The sequence below is a fragment of the Vicugna pacos genome, chromosome 14, assembly GCF_048564905.1.
Source record: "Vicugna pacos chromosome 14, VicPac4, whole genome shotgun sequence".
Lineage (NCBI taxonomy): Eukaryota > Metazoa > Chordata > Mammalia > Artiodactyla > Camelidae > Vicugna > Vicugna pacos.
In genome coordinates, this window is record NC_133000.1 from 73,497,953 (window position 1) to 73,514,340 (window position 16,388).

Sequence of the window (16,388 nt, forward strand, 5' to 3'; positions counted from 1 at the left end):
GGAGGCAGATGTGTGCGGGCCACAGAAGGCCACCTGAGCGTGGTGGGGACACCAGGGGCAGGCGATGAGGACCGATGGCCCGATGAGCCCCCTACCCGCTGCCAGCGTGACAGGTCTTAGGATCTTCAAACGCTTTACAAGAAGCAGGAAGGAGGTTGGTATCAGGGAAGACAACAGGCATTTATCATCACTGTTTTAATAAATTAGCTTCTTAATGTCGGTAATAATTGGTCCAGACCCTCTGATTGTCCTCAGACCGGTAGAAGACAGATTTCCTCATCTTTTCATAACTGCCTTTGCAAGAGCTAGATTAAATTATGTTTAAAAATACCCTGATCCAGACGATCGCTCCCTGCAGAGTTCAGCTGCTGCAGGCGTCCTCAGGCCCGCGCGGATGTACAAGTTGTCTGTCGGCATCCTCAGCTGGACAGCAGTGACCCCCACGCTGTGGCTGCACTGCTTGGGCTCCTGGAGGGGTGGGGGTTCCTGGGGGACTCTGACGATCTCTGTCCCCACAGCTCGACACGCAGGCCTTGGAGGAGACCTAAGTCTGCTCTGGTCCCGTGGACTAGCCTCCTGGTCCTCAGTCCTCCTCTGGGCGGGGGAGCAGGGGAGGGGGGTGGTCATGAGCTGATCATGACTCACGTGGCTCCCTGCCCTGTGACCCTCCTGAGCTTCCCCCGCCGAGCCTGCCTGGGCCCCAGCTGCAGGGCAGCGTGGACAGAACACTCGGACACCGTGTGCCTTCTCCCCGACACACACAGGTGCCCCGGCTGGCAGGGCCAGGCCTTGTTTTCAAAGCGACCAACCAAATCAGACTCACCTCCTGTCAGAAAATGTTAGGAATTACTCTCCATTTTGGGCAGATGGGCAAACAGGCATCTCCACGACCACCAGCCGCTTCTGGATTTACTTCTCACCCTCCTGGGGATGGTGTTGGGGGAGATGGCGAGTTTTCAGGGGCTGGGCTGGTGCTGCCCCACCGACCATGTTTCTCACCCGTCCTGTTCCTCCGTGCCCAAAGTGAGGGCTGCGCGGAGGGGACACCTCGCCTTGGAGGGAGGAGGAGATGTCCCCTCTTCTCCCTGAGCTCTGGGCTGAGGCCCTCGTACAGTAGACAGAGGAACGAGACACGGTTCATTAATGTGCAGCACACATCACATATCACACAGCATGGGCAGCGTCTCAGCGGAGGACAGAGGCCTCCCAGAGCCGGGGCGGGACCCAGGAAAGCCATCTCAGCCCCGAAGGGCGGCTACCGGCGGGAAGGGGCGTACACGGGACGAAAGTAAAGGGTGAGGTCTGCAGAGGCTGCTGGCGCCTCCCTGGGGCGGGGAAGGTCTGTCTCTAGTCAAAGGAGGATTTTCCGTTTTTAGGCAGAAAGAGGGAGCTTTTTCTTCTTAATTGCCTTCAGCTCAAAATAATTTTTATGTGATAGAGGCACATTCAGGGTGATGTCTTCTGGTTCCCTCACCTTTCTTCTCCCGCTGGAAGTCCTCCTTGTCAGAGCCCTCGAACCCCACGGTGTATCATGACTTAAACACCACCACTTATTCCCGTATGACTCTGGAGCCAGGTGTCCAAAATGGGGTTCACCAGGCTACAGTCAAGGCGTGGGAAGGGTGTCTAAGGGCGAACCTGCCTCCCTGCCTCTTCCAGGTCTGGAAGCCACCTGCCCCCCCTAGGCTCGTGGCCCCAGGTCCCCTCCCGCCTGGGGCAGCTGCTCCATCCTGTTCTGACCCCTCTCCCCCCTTCTAAGGACCCTTGTGGCGATGTTTAGGGCCACCTGAGTAATCCAGGCTCACCTCCACCTCAGGGTCCTGAGCTTAGTAAGCCCCTGTCACCGCAGACGGTGCTGCTCCCAGGTCCCGAGCCCCGGACCTTGTACCACACACATGTGTGTGAGCCACCCCAGCTGAAGGCTGAGTGGAGCAGGGCAGGGTGTCCACTCCAGGCCTTGCCCAAATTCCAAATTCACCAGCAAAATAAATGCTCTTATTTAAGCCGCTACGTTCCAGGGTGACTTGACGCACAGCTGTGGTGCTGATAGCCTTCAAGGCCCCGTCTGACTGTAAACACCTACCATCCTATGACTTTCATCTTCTGACCTCCTCCAAGCCAGAACGTCTTTCCTGGATGTTCTTGGGCAAGACTCGCAGGAGGGGTCCTCGGGCAGCCCCTGTATCCCCTCCCTATCAAATCAACACCTGGCCAGTCTCCTGGTTCCTGGAGCTCTGTCTCGTGATAACTAACCGCCTGACTGCCACCCAAGTGTCAAGCCAGCTGCCTCCTGGTCATCCAACACCTGCTTCTTTCTGGAGCCTTCATGATGGCCCAGGTCACAGTGAAGCCCCTCCTGCCTGTTCACAAGGTGAGTATGATGCACACGGGGTCACCTTGGAACTGGCCTGTCTCCGTGTCTGCTTTCCCACCAGAGCTGGGCGCCTCTAGGGCCCCAAGGCGGTGCCCACCCCCATGCCCATCCCAGCAGCTGTTTGGAGCAGTGTCTGTGCTTAGGGCCGGGATGGGAGGGGCCTCCATCCTGTGGTTCCACAGCCCACTCTTGCGGACCCCTCTAAAGCAGGCTCCCCTGTGGCCCTGACGTCACTTCGAGTCAGTCGTCTGTAAGGCCCCTGATCCCCATGAGCCGTCAGGCTGGCCTCCTGCTCGCCTGGCTTGCCCATTGGTACTGCCTCACGCCCCAGGGGTGGCAGACGCCACCTCTCAGTGACGGAAGCTCTCCCTCCTCCGCTCAGCCCTCTCCCTGCCTTTCCCTAAGTCCTGGCAGCGCTGCTTTGAATGCACTCTGCCTTGCCCTCCGCTGCTGTGTGTGCTATGCACGCAGGAGCGCTCGCTCCACCAGGACACCTGGCTGCTTTGTCTGTCCGTCCTTCGCACGTGTGTGGAACAGGGTCCAGTATATGCAGTGGACGCTGGACACAAGTCAAACGGCGTCTGTGAGTGAACAGTACTGTTTCCATGCTTAAAACTGCACGTAAATGGTACTATCCTTAATACTGTGAAATACTTGTTCTAGGAGTTGTTCCTATCGATGCGTGAAGCGCTTCTGCGCGTTAGCCACCATGCAGTGCGCCCCGGGAAGCGTCCTGAGACATCGCGGGGTGCAAGCAGCATTCACCCATTCACCAAGAGCTCAGTTTGAATACTGCGCGCCACCCTCTGAGAACAAAGGTGAAACGCGCATTTCTGCCCACGGAGCTGTGTGGGCAGTTGCGGGACAGACCCCCGGGGGCTGCGTGCGGGGACGCGGGGGGGCGCAGACACAAGTCCCGCGGGGCTCCCGCGTACCCCGCACGGGTCTTCCCTCCCCTGGTGTTCGATCTCCGGGAAAATCGGGAGGGGGCGGGAAGGCCGGGGGAGGGGAAGGGGGCGGAGCCAGGGCGGGAGCGCAGGTGGGAAGCGGGCAGACTGACGCGGACAGAAGGGGCGGCGCTCCGGGCGGCGGATCCTCGCGGCCACCGCGCGCTCCACCGTCGTCGCTGCGCAGGAGGAGAGGCTGCCCGGCGCCACCGCCCGCAGGAGCAGTCCCCTCCCCGCGGGAGCAGCCCCCCAGGGATGCAGCCGCTCCCGCCGCCGGTGCCCGGGCCCCTGGCTCTGCTGGACGCGACAGGTGAGCGCACAGGCGAGCACAGGCTCGGGCGCGCGGTTGTGGGGCCGCTTCCGCGGGGCTCGCCGCCCGGGAGCGCAGGCTCCGCGCCCTCTCCGCCCCCAGCTCCGCTGGGGACCCTTGGCGTTGGCGCAGGCCCTCCATTCACAGCCTCTGCGCTCCCTCCGCTTCTTCCTGGGCGTCTCTGCCCTTGTGCCTGTCTCGCCCTGTCCCTTTCCCCACTGTCTATTATTATGAAAAATACACCACGATAGACATAACCGGACAACCCTCTCCTTCCCCCCCACAAATTTCTAGGAAAAGTTTGTTTTACGGACCCTGGTAGCATCTTCCTGCTTGAAAGTGACCAAGGCACTTACAGCTTTCCCGGGCTTGCTGGGCTCCAGCGCGTCCTCCCGGGCTTCTCCCCTCATCAGTGCGCGGAATCTCTCATTTGCTGATTTCCAAACCAAGCCCGATGAGGCCAGAAGCCAAGCCGGCGGGAAACAGGAAGCCGGCCGCCTGATCACAGGTTCCCAGTGCTTTTGTTTCTGTACCGCGAAGTGGTTGGGACTGGAGCAGTGCCGGGTGCGTTTTCCTGAAGGGGAGAGGCAGAGACGGTTTTGAAAAGAAGAGAAAACATAGTTGCACAGTCAGTGGTGCTCTGCCGGCTGGAATGAGGGTGGTGATGTCTCGGCGCCCTGCTGCTGCTGCAGAGGTGAGCCGGCTGAACAAGCGTGCTTGACCTCACACCCTGTTGGGAGTGTCTGCAAAGTCTTTTCCAAAAAACTAGATGAGTAGTGTTGCTTGATTTTCTGATAATAATCAAGGAATCTAGCTTCTTCCTAAAGGAAACAACTCTACGCCCCTACTCTCTAGAGCAAAATGCTCCATGACAAACTGACTTCCTTCCTCAGGGAAACACGTGTTACAACTGTTTGTTACTACCAGTTATTATTAACTAGCTGTCACTGTTGGCATCACTATTGTATTAGAATGGTCTGATGATTTAAAAATAGCACTTCTGACTTAGGTTTTTCTTCTGAAGAGGAACTTTGAATTTAAAAAATGCTGGGGTTGGGGGAGGGAATAGCTCAAGTGGTAGAGCACATGCCTAGCATACCTGAGGTCCTGGGTTCAATCCCCACCACCTCCACTGAAAAATCAAATAAATAAATAAATCTAATTACCTCCCCCCTGCAAAAAAAAAATGCTGGGGTTGGTGTTTAATTTAAAAGCCCTAAACCTCATGCGTCTGGGCTGGGATGGTGGGTATTTTCTCTTACATCTCGGCGTGCGCTACTTGGAAAAGCAGACCACAAGGGGAGCTGATGGCTGAGGGCACAGCACTGCCCGTTCTCCCTGGATTGTCGCTTTGCCCCCACGGCCGCTGTCATGAGTGAATGAGCTCCTTCTTCCTTCTCGGAGGCTGGGCCCTGCTGGCAGGGAGGCCGTGACAAGGACCCTCCCGAGCTGTGCCCCCATCTTTGCGACTCCTTCCTGGCTCCACTAAGTGGAGAAAGTGCAGAAAGGGGGGCAGCACGGGGTCTCCCCCGACCCTGCCTGTCTTCCAGACGCAGCCAGGTGCCCGAGGGGGCTGATGGTGGGCGGCAGGGCAGGGGCAGGAGGGGCTCCGGGGAGCGACCAGGTGCAGTCCCGAGACATTCTAGACGAACTGGAGTCAGAACAGCGAGCAGGACGGGTGAGCACCTCGGCCTTCAGCTCCCACCTCGGGGCACCTCCCCTCAGCTCCCAGGTGGAGAGGCACCGGTGAAGAGTAAGCACTTTGCCGTCCTTGTGTTGGCACCCCCGTGGTCACGTGTTCATTACGTGCATAGAGACACACCTCGCGCCTTCCTGGCCGTTCTCTCACTGGGTCCTTACAGCAGGTAGGAGGTGAGGAGGCAGGTGGCTGTCATGACCTCTGCTGTGCAGATCAGGAAACACGTTCACCCTTCGCTTGACACCAGGGGCCCTGGTGGCCCTGCACGACCCTGGCCCTCGGGGCTCAGAGAGGGCGAGCCTGGGCAGCCACACAGCAGTTGGGCACAGTTCCTGTAAGTTGCCACCATGGCTAGAAGCCTCATAGTACATAAGTTCACGGACAGTCAGGACACCTCCCCATGAAGGCCTTGGCTCTAGCACTGCGCACAGGAGGAGTCCCGCCGGTGGGAGAGGGGCTCGAGGGAGCCATTCAGGGAACACTGGCTTTTTCGCCCAGCGTGGAGGACCGGATCTGAAAATGCGTGGGTCGTGTGGTAATCAGAAAGGTAGCCTGCCTTCTTGATTTTCTCTCTTCTTGTCTGTTTAAATGCAGAATTCTATGTTTGTAAAGAGCGTTGAAGGTCGGGATTCACCTTTTTTTTAAAATCTCTGTTGTACCTGGAGTCTAAGTATTACAGTTCGTGTCACTGGAAGGAGGTTGTTCAGGACCACCCTTCCCAGCGCCCCGGGCTTCACGTCCCCTTGAAACCTACGATCAAAATCCAGACAAGACAGCTCACGTCTTCCGCTTTTTATCACGTGGCAGTTTCAGAGGCAAAGGCAGACTCAGGAAGCAGTGGGGAAATGGCAGAGTTAGACTGGGAGTGGTTCCCGCGAAGATCTATGTGGTCCTGAAGGAGGGGTGTTTGATGCGTGTGTCAGAATGTCACGCCGGGCTTGACAAGGTCCCCCCGGGACTGGTGGCCTGGTGGGGCCGATCAGATCCCCGCTTATCACACAGCTTCCCTAAAGGGACAGATCAGGGCGGAGTCCAGAGCCTCAGGAATCAGAATGTGGTCAGGTGGGTCTGCCAGACGGGCCACAGGGGGCCACGAGACGAGGCCCAGACGGTCAGAACTGTGGTTTGAAGCAGCTGCCAAGACTAATGGTTAATTGTTTTACGTGTAACAGACGTGTAATGAGTGAAATTAGGGAAAACAGCAAAAACCAAAGTCCTGTGAAGAGCAGGGCGTTCGTCTGACGTTTTCTGAGATACGCAGCCGCATCACGTTTAGTTTTCGGAGTCATACTGCTCTTACCCCTGTTTGAACAACTGGGATTGAAAAGGGAACCTAGGAAAGAAACCGCCGAGGAAGAGCAGCTGGAAAAGCTGCCGACCGATGGGAACCGATACAAGATTTAGGAACAAAGCAGGTGAATCGACAAGCCCCTTAGTGAAGGCGCTCTTGTGAGTGAGTTGCGTTTGGAGGGGGACTGAAGAAGCCGGAAAGCTTCTTGCAGCATGTTAAGCTGTTAAAAACAGACTCGAAGGTACTTTTGTCCCAATTAAAGGAAAAAATAAACGCATTGAAAAAAGACCCCAAGATTATCTGCCCACTTCCAGCGCTGGAAGATGGAATCACTGTGAATTTCAGTTTTTTCCTCAGTATTTAGTATACTTTATAAATGTTCTAAGAAATAACTGTTGCTCTTACGAGCAGATAAAGATCATACATGTTTAATATAAAACTTCACTCTTACTTTTCCTTGTAGAAGTGCTGTTTTTCATCTTGGGGATATTTTCCGGCCCCCATCTGGGTTGGCTTTTAGCTCATAGACAGTGAGAGGCATGGAAAGGGGAGTCCCTGAGTAACTGAAAAAGCCAGGCGTGGGGAAGAAGGAGGGGGGTGAGGCTGGGGAGGGAGAGGAGACTTGGTGGGGGCTGGGGTGGGCACCCAGGACTGTCCAGCCAGCGCCGCCTGACCGCGGACACGGGTCCTGAGTGGGCACTTCCTCACCACCTGCAAAAGCACAGCAGGTACCAGGAGCCCTGTCTTGGCACGAGTCTGACAGTGGCCTGGCCTCAGGCCACCGGGGGAGAGCACCTCTGGGGGCGGGCGGGCTGCGGGGCTAGTGTGAGGCTGGATGGAGGTGGGAGTTGGCTCTAGAACCAGGGCTGGGTTTGGAAGCTGGGGCGGTGTCGCAAAAGCCAAGCCCGTGGCCGTGGGCGTGGCCGAGGAGCGGGCGTGGCCTGGGCAGCGGTCTCTGCGCTCCTTGCTCCGCCCACTCCTCTCCTCCACGCTCGCCCTGCCAAGCCTGCCTTGCTGGGCCCTGGAACCCTCGGGCCGGCGTCCCTGGGGCGGGCGGGGCTGGTCCGGGGCTGCATCAAGACCCCTGTGCTGTTGGAGTGGGCGGCCTTTTGCAGCCACCGGCCCAGAGGCCTCGCTTCCCGGAGCCCTTGCTGAGTGTGCGCCCTGGCCGCCCCGGGCACTGTGCGGAGAGCTCGTCTGGCCTCGGGGGCGTCAGCCTTCTGAGCAGGTTTTGTTCGGTCCGGACTTGTTCCTCTGAAGGTTATTCTCAACACAGCCCCCATGGTGGGTGCCGCGGGAATCGGGTAGAAGGAGCCAGAGCGCGCCCCTCCTCTGTTCAGATCCGCGTCACCGCCCGCCCGGGCTCTCCGGGGCGCAGCTGGGGGCAGGTGAGAGAAACCCTCCCTGTGGACTCGGGAAGTAAACCAGCCTGTCTAGGGAGGCAGAGAGGGAACGCCTAAGGGAAGGAATTCTGGAGCTGGTGGCAGGAATTGAACCCAGACACTCATGTCCAAGTCTGGAGAGGCCCGGCCAGGGCTTGCAGAGCGGGGCCTGCAGACAGTGTGAGGGCAGGGCCCCCCGGTGCGGAGAGGGCCCTCCATCCCGCATCCCCGGGACCTGGGCCTTCAGCCGGCTGGTTGCTGGGCTGGGTGGGAGCTGGCGGTTCGTTACCCTGGTGAACGAGGGGAGCTCGTCCTCTCCAGGTGGAGGTAATAGGTGGTTTAGGGTGAGATCTCTGGAGAAGGGTCTTCCCGAGGGTCTGGAGGAAGGAGGCTGTTGGGGGGGGTGCTCAGCTGAGTCTGAGGGGCACAGGAAGGGGGGCCTGGGCCTCGTCCGGGTCCTGCTTGGCCTCGGCATGAAGTGGCCTTCCTGAGAAATTCACCCTTGCTGGGTCAGCGGGTACAAACGGCATTGCCCAGTGGCCAAGTTATTCTGAGTGTGCACGCTGACTCAGTTTTGTGTAATTTATTTCCGAGTACGTGACAGTCCCATTCTGGGGTGTCATGACTGTGACCTGCTGTGAAGCTTTTCTGATGGGACTGTGGACGGACATTGCAAATCTGCAGACGCACAGGTCTAGAGGGTGGAACGAGGCAGCCGGCATGCGGCGGGGAGGGGGGCGTCTGACCTGTGGTTGCAATCAAATACGCAGCTGCCCTCACCAAACACACACACAATCGATTTAAAAAGCTTTGGATTGGGGAGAAGAACCATGTTTTTCTTTCCTCCCCCATTTTGTTTTGGAGCCACAGAGATCAAGGTGGGTAATTTCCCGGAAAACAGCACAGCAGCCTGGCCGGGCTCAGCGTGGCCTCCAGTCCTGCCCCCCGGCTGTCGCTGCCTCGCTGTGTGGTTGCTGATGACCACGTAGGAACAGGAGCATCTGGGATAGAATTGTGGTGACAATTATCACAATTGTGGTTACTATACAGGAGGCTTCCCTGAGAGGGGAAGAAGCTAGGTCTACACAAAACCTAGAGGTGGGGGCTGAGGGAGGAGGCGCCGGAGGTTTCCTTTCTTGCCCACGATCTTGAGTTCAGTGACAGAATGAGGTTTGGATGCACAGACCAGGACATCCAAATTAGTGGTTTATAGTCTGGAGATCTAATTCTGCTACCTAATCAAAGTTTGGAGGCGGACAACCCAGGGCTGTCTTTCTGTTCTGCCTTTCTTTGCATGCGACCTCCATTGTCAAGTTCCGTCATGGTCCAAAATGGTGGCTGGGGCTCCACCTTTATGTTCACACTCCAGGCAGCAGGAAGGATGGATGGGATAAAGGCAAAGGGACTGGCTCCTGTAAGAGGTTTCCTGTAGGACCACCCAAGTCCTTCATTAAGGCGGATGATTATCTGCTGGGAATCCAGCTGGCATGTTTCCACATTCAGTAATCAGGGCCTGCTGAATGGAAAGAGAGGATGGACGTGCAGGTGGGGAGAGTTTGGTGTGGAAGCAGGCTCACAGGTGCACCCAGGGAGCAGTGCTGGCTGCCTGAGAGGGGAGCATGCACCTTCTCTGTGCACAGGGCGCAAAGGTCCTCCGTCCAGTCTTAGAAAGCGGCAGGTGTCTGGTTCACAGGCTCCCTGAGGTCCAGGGGTGCTTGTTAATGAGGCTAAAGTGCTGGTGGAGCTGGGCACAGAGCAGAAGCTCCACAAGCGGCCGGTGTGACTACCGCAGTGTGCGGTGAAGCCAGGGACTTGGAACCTAGGGAGGGCTCGGCCGCCCTCGGCTCTGGTATTTACCAAGAACCCACTATGTGTGGGCGCTGTCTTAGGGGAGAGGGGTGCAGCAGGGAACCAGGGAGCCTGCACCTGCCTCACTGGGCTTGTCGTCTGGGGGACAGGCATCGGGGAAGTGAGCACAGGACGTGGTGACAGTGACTGGAGCCCCTCTGGGTGCAGTGGGGGCTGCAGGGGAGGGCAGCCGGGCTCCTGCTTCTGACCGCAGGAGGGCCAGATGGAGGCGCGGATGAGGGAGGCTGTGCAGGTGGACGAGGGGCCCTAAGTGCGGTTCAGGGATTGATGGCGAGGAACCGGCAGAAACCTCAGGGCGGGCGGAGGGGCAGTAAGAGATCCCGGTCGGAGGACCGGGGTTGGGTGAGAAGGAGCTGGGCAGTGGTGGTCTCCACGGCTTTTCAGAGGCCACTTCAGTGCACCTGAGGGGGGCCCTGGGGAGGGGCAGGGCGAGCGAATGCCAGGTTCCAGCGAGTGGGCGGCAGGGCTTCGGGGAAAGAGCCTCGCTGACCCCGAAGGTGCCCATGTTTGCTAGGACCCCTCCCCGAGCCCGGCCCTGCACTAATCAGCTCCTTGTTTGCCCTCCCCAGAAGGATTTGAGAGAAGAAAGAAGACATGCCTGTGGTTTGTGGGGTCTCTGCTGGTGGTGTCCACCTTCATCCTGACCATCGGCCTCGCCGCCACCACCAGGACGGAGAATGTGACCGTGGGGGGCTACTACCCTGGGATCATCGTGAGTGCCGCAGTGCCTGGGTCTGCCGGGAGGGGCGGAGGGGCCGGGGGCCCCGGCGGACACAGATTTCTGTGAGGTAGTGACACGCTCCACCCCAGCCCCGCAGAGGAGGAGGTTAGGGTGTGGCTGTGGTGGGCTGCACAGCAGAGCACGGTCAAGGCTGCTGGTCAGCTGGCCACAGAGGGGTGAGTGTCCTGCACCGCCAGGTGGCCCGGTGGGAGCACGGGGTCCCAAGGAGTCGGGAGGGACAGGGGAGGGGTCAGAGCCCAGGGGTGGGAAAGGCCCCAGCCCAGTCTCCCCGGAGTCCCCCGAGGGAACCAGCCCTGTGACACCTGGATTTTAGCCCCATAAGACCAAACCAACCAAACCAACCGTCGGAAAACAGACATGGAGCTTTCCAAGGTGCCTGCCCCGAAGCCTCCATCGAAGACTCGTTAGTGACACAGTCGCGTGGGGACAGCAGGTGGAGGAGCTGGCGTCACCCCTCCTGACTTCCACTTCTGGGCAGGAATGCCAGTAAACCGACAGCCTAACCAGACCGGGCAACAGCAGCCCCCAAAGTCAGCATCACCCAGCGGAGTTCTGAACCAGGAACCCACGTCCTTGTGCTAGCAGTAGAACCTGCTCCAAGTGTCGGCAATGCACTCAGGGAACATCTGTGAAGTTGCCGTTAGCAGCTCTCGCCCTCCAAGGGCACCAGAACCTGAGTCACTGTGTCATTAAGTGCTGAACCAAGACTTAAAAACAGAAGTTTAATCTCACTGCGCTCACTAAAGTGTTATCAAGGTTAGTGACAACATTGGTAACATTTTTAGCAAGGATGAAATATTTGAAGACAGTTTGTAAAAATTGTTCATCTTTATGTGATTTTTACTTTTGTGTTTTGTGTGTGCTTTATAAGCCCACGTTCTCCTCCTCTGCGTAACTGACGAGTAGGCCTAAGGAAAGGGTCTGCGCTGAGTTTTCTCAGCGAAATCCCACGAGACTGCTGCTTTGCCCAGGTCCTGGGTGGGCGGGGAGCCTGGGGTTCAGGGCCGTGAGGATGCGTCCCCCCGAGTACTCGCAAAGCGTCAGGGTCAGCCTCAAGGAGCAGCTTTTTGGCCTGTTCTCCAGGCTTCGCTGATTCGGGATTTCACTGTGAGGTCACACGCACAGCAGCCTGGGTGTGTTCAGAGCCCTGCTCTGCGAGGAGCCTGATTCCGGGGCTGTGGCCAGGAGGAAACTGGCTTCCACTGAACGGTTCTGAGAGCAAACTGTGGACACGACAGATGGGATTCGCCCAACGAGGACGTGGATAAAATCACTTTTGTGGAGACACTGCGTTGACCTGGAGACCTAGAGCCAAGGGAGGGTCTCAGGGGGACCCCGGGTGGGAGGGAACAGACGCCATGACGTTTTGGAAAGAGGATTTTTTTTCAAATCCCCCAAAATGAAACTTAGTGAAATGTAACGGATGTATTTTGGCACTTTCATGCTGGAGTGGGATTTTGATATTCTGAGCTGTGAGAGGGACTGTTGTATTTTGAAGAAAACGCCCACCTTTCCTTTATTATTGGTGGAAACTGTGCACTCTGGTCCGGCTGCAGATGTGCCTGCAAAGACATCCCACATGAGCAGGTTGGATTTTAGTGCATTAAACTTGGCCCCACAGCCTAGGGCAGCCACAGTTGTGCTGGTCAGCTGGTCACCTGTCCCCAGGCTGGCTGCGGGCCAGCCCCAGATGGTCGCTCAAAGTCGGAAGCGCAGGGCTCACCTGCGGCAGGCGGGACTGCAGCGCAGCCCAGCTCCCTGCGGCCTGGGAGATGCTCCTCACCCGCTATTCTGAGCTTCAAGCTGAGGGGAAAGTAGGAACTTCCTCCACCAGGCCCGCACGCCCGGGCCGTGCTTGGGTGGAGGGACCCTTCTCCTTGACATCCACGCAGCCGTGTGGGTTCCCCCAGCATCGCCACGTCACTTGCGCCTGGGGGCTGAGAGCGGGGCTTCCTCCAGAACAGGCGGATCGATTCCCGCCCGGCGCCCGCCCCCAGCGGGAGTTCCCGCCCCCCTCGTCTGCTCGCCGCCGGGATCACCTGTCTGCCTGCGCACCCGAGTCAGCGCCCCCTTCCAAGCGGTGTCGTCTGCGTAGTGTTGCGGCGACTGGCAGCGCCCCTGAAACGCGCTCGGCTCTGGTTTCCTGTGACCCCACCCGAGGAGCCGATCCTTCTCCGACTCCTCCGGCCTCCAGAGGGCTTCTCCTGCCCCCGCGCAGCGGCGGGGCTACCACGAGGACGACCGACCGGTCAGGGTGAGGGGCACGGGCCCTCTTTTCCTGAAATCAGGTTAAACAGATGGGGGCATTAACGTATGTGAAGACAAGACCAGACGGGTCTGTTTCAGCGTTTCCATGCCAACCTGGTGGCGCCGGAGGCGCTCCCCCAACCCACCTCCGCTTAGCGGCTGGAGCTCCGAGGGGGCTGGCCGCCTGGCCCTCTGACAGAGCGCTTGGGTGGGCCGTCCCCTGTGCGTTGTCACCGCCCAAGGTCAGCGTTAGGCTCCAGGCCCGTGACCCGAGCGCTCTCTCTCTTGTCCTCCTTTGGTGTCAGCTGGGCTTCGGAGCTTTCTTGGGAATCATTGGCATCAACCTGGTGGAGAACAGAAGGCAGATGGTGAGCGTGGACATCGTTTCTGTCACGTGTGAGGGGGTAGTGGGTGGGAGGGGGTGTGTGGGTGTGGGGTGTGGGTGGGAGTGGGTGGGGGGAGTGTGGTGGGAGGGGGAGTGTGGGAAGGGGGTGTGGGTGAGGGGTGTGGGTGAGAGGGGGTGTGAGGGTGGGGGGTGTGGGTGGGGGAGTGTGGTGGGAGGGGGAGTGGGTGGGGGGAGTGTGGGGGTAGTGGGTGGAGTGTGGGAAGGGGGTGTGGGTGGGGGGAGTGAGTGGGGGGAGTGTGGTGGGAGGGGGGAGTGTTGGGGGAGTGGGTGGGGGAGTGCATGGGCGAGGGGAGCACAGGCAGTGGCATGGGGACGGTTGAGCACCACCGTGTGCACGCGGCAGTGTCCAGCAGGTGCTGGCTGGTGGCAGGTGCTCGGAGACCAGCAGCCACAGTTAGGTCCTGCATTTAAGCACGTAGGTCAGTCAGGATATTCATGCTGCTTCAAAAGTAGACAATAAAAAGCTGAGAAAACGTCAGCTAAAGAGCGTGCTCGTGACTCGCACGCACCCGAATGTGTAAGAACATTTCCTCTTCCCTTGATCTCCTTTTATTCCGGTGCTTTACAGTGGAAACATTGAACCCTACTCAACGTGGACAGAGCGGCATAGCAGCCTCTGCCCACCTCCCAGCGTCGTCATTGTCTCTGTAACTGTTCCACTGTTCAGTCTAGAGGGTGGAATCTAATCACCAGAAATGGCTTCACCGTTATCTCTGACCTGAGAGCCGCCAGTCATGTCGGCTTCTGCTGCTGCCCCGTTGCGGGTGGCTTACTGCTCTCTCCCCACCCAGACAGACTGAGGAGCCCGTGGTTTCACTGGTGGCTCTGCCATCGGGCGTGGTCCCCGTGGCCAAGGATGGAGCTGTTATGGGTCTAAAGCAGTTTCCTCCCCCCACGGCCGTCCAGGTGGGAGCACTCAAACACATGCTGGAATCTTCCGCAACAGGGTTTAAAATCCTCAGACTAACTGAAGTCACTTAGAAGTCGATGAGCATGTCCCCTGGGGGGCAGGGCATCAGCCTGTGTGGGGGAGGGTCCCGGCTGTCCTTCCCGTGCCCCCTCTGCTTGGGGTCAGGGCATCACGGGCCCCTTACGGGCCCCTCCCCTTCTGTGCAGAAGCCCAGCTGGTCTCTGCTGCCCCCAGGACTGGGTGGGTGGGGCTGACACAGAAGGGCTGTGCAGGCAGACGAGGGCGCATGTTCCGAGGTCCTGGGTGCGCACGGCGTCTCTGGTGGGAAAGTGAAGTCACTGATTCCATCTCAGAGCAGTTTCAGCCACCCAGCGACAACCATCAGTAACCGTTAATAACAGCCAATAATTGCCAGTGACCGTCAGTGACTGTCAACGACCACGAGTAACTGTCAACATTACTTTGAGGCACCGGTTTCCCCCTGACTTTTCCCGAGTGAGGATCATCATCACCCACCCATTTCTTTCTTCATCAAATGTTTCCCAAGCATGCATGGCCCTGAGCTGGGCACTGGGCGGGGAGACTGGTCTCACGGACTTAGAGCTGTGCATGGAGCGTGGGGGGCGCTGGGGGAGGATGGGGAGAGGCAGTGGAGGCAGACAGGGCCTGGGGGTCTACTCCCAGGCTGGGATGGGAGTGGAGCTCGGTGGTTAAGGCTGAGACCCAGGGGCAGCTCAGCTCTGTCCAGCTCGAGATGTGTCGGTTCTGTTAATAGTTTCAGAGAACCAGCGTCAGTTCTCTTCACTGCTTGTCTGTTCTCCAGTCTCTGCTTTGACCTTTGTCACACCTGCGCCCCCAGCTTCTGGTTGGTGGGACCCAGGAGGCCCACAGGGCGTTTATGCAGTGTACGGATAGTCAGAGGGGAGATGAGGGCCAGAGAGGCCAGCAGAGCAGAGACCGAAGGACTGGACGCAGCTCTGATTTGATGTTGGGGGCCTGGCTTCACCTGGAAGCAGCTCGTGGGGGCTGCGAGGAAGGGAACCCAGGGCACGGGCTTGGCCCTCGTAGCCCATCCTGTCCCCTGGAGTAGCCACTGGGAGCTTCACGCCAAAACTGAAACCAAAGTCCCAGGGGTCAAACCAGCCCGAATGCCTGGTGGAACCAGTAAATACTTCAGGTTAACCAGGGTGGGCGGGAGAGGCCGTGTGGAGTCTGTGACCAGGGGAAGAAGCAACCAGCTGACGTGGGAAAACAGCTTCCAATGGAACCGTGCTCTCTAAGGTTACAGGCGGAGCTCTGCAGGCGAGCCGTGGTCTCTAGTCAGTGGCTCGGTTTTCACAGGGTTTGGGTGAGAAACTCCACGGTGACTTTAGGCTCCTTTGGGGACTGAGCACTGGTTCTCAGGCTGCGGTCGTGGCCACTGGAGAGAGTGTAGGGGTCCTGGTGGGTTTGGAAGGGTTGACCCTTGGCCGCTCAGTGGGGAGGACAGACGGGAATTTTTATACTATTTTTGCTGTTTGTTTTGGTAAACCTGAAATCATTCATAAGAAAAGATAGAAAAATGTTGAAGAAATGGCCAACAGATGTGAGCAAAGGGCCTCTGCCTCCGTGAACACAGAGGAGTGTGTTTGAGGGCACAGGGAGCCTTTTTTGCCCATCAGCTCGGAAACCCCGAGGTTGGCCCTAGGCAGCATCTCCAGGCTTCGGGGGCAGGTGGCAGGCTGCGGGAGGAGCAAGCCCGCAGCGTCCTCTCGGGTGCTGAAGCGCGAGACCCTGCCCACGGAGCCCCGACTGCGAGCGTGGGTTCCTGCATGTCCCGGGAATCCACCCCGCAGAAATACTTACGCGTAAGCCCAGAGTTTTACATAGAACCGTGTAGCAGCGCTGTATTTGCAAGATGTCGCAGACGGTCACACTGCCCTGAAAGCCCCATCACCTCCGTGTGGGGCGGCACTGCATGCTCTGGGGTCCTCGGCCCCTCCCTCGCCTCCGGGGGCCTGACGCTGGCCTTGAGGGTCCGTCTGTGCTGAGCCCTGCCCTTCTGCTTCCAGCTGGTGGCAGCCATCGTGTTCATCAGCTTCGGGGTGGTGGCCACCTTCTGCTGCGCCATCGTGGACGGCGTGTTTGCTGCTCAGCACATCGTGAGTTTCCTTCACTCTTCCTGATGTTGGTCTCAGTTACTTTGGGTTTTAGAAAATCTGCAGAGTTAAG

General features: G+C 58.5%; 1 protein-coding gene across 1 annotated transcript in view; it reads left to right on the forward strand.

Annotated features, from left to right (window-relative positions):
- Window positions 1-3,435: 3,435 nt before the first annotated feature.
- Window positions 3,436-16,388, forward strand: part of TMEM255B (transmembrane protein 255B) — a 36,210-nt gene continuing 23,257 nt past the window's right edge. The window contains exons 1-4 of the mRNA XM_072976592.1: window positions 3,436-3,631; window positions 10,442-10,584; window positions 13,167-13,229; window positions 16,229-16,318. Coding sequence (XP_072832693.1) covers window positions 3,577-3,631; window positions 10,442-10,584; window positions 13,167-13,229; window positions 16,229-16,318 — 351 coding nt within the window. The 5' untranslated portion in view covers window positions 3,436-3,576. The remainder of the gene's footprint in view (window positions 3,632-10,441; window positions 10,585-13,166; window positions 13,230-16,228; window positions 16,319-16,388) is intronic.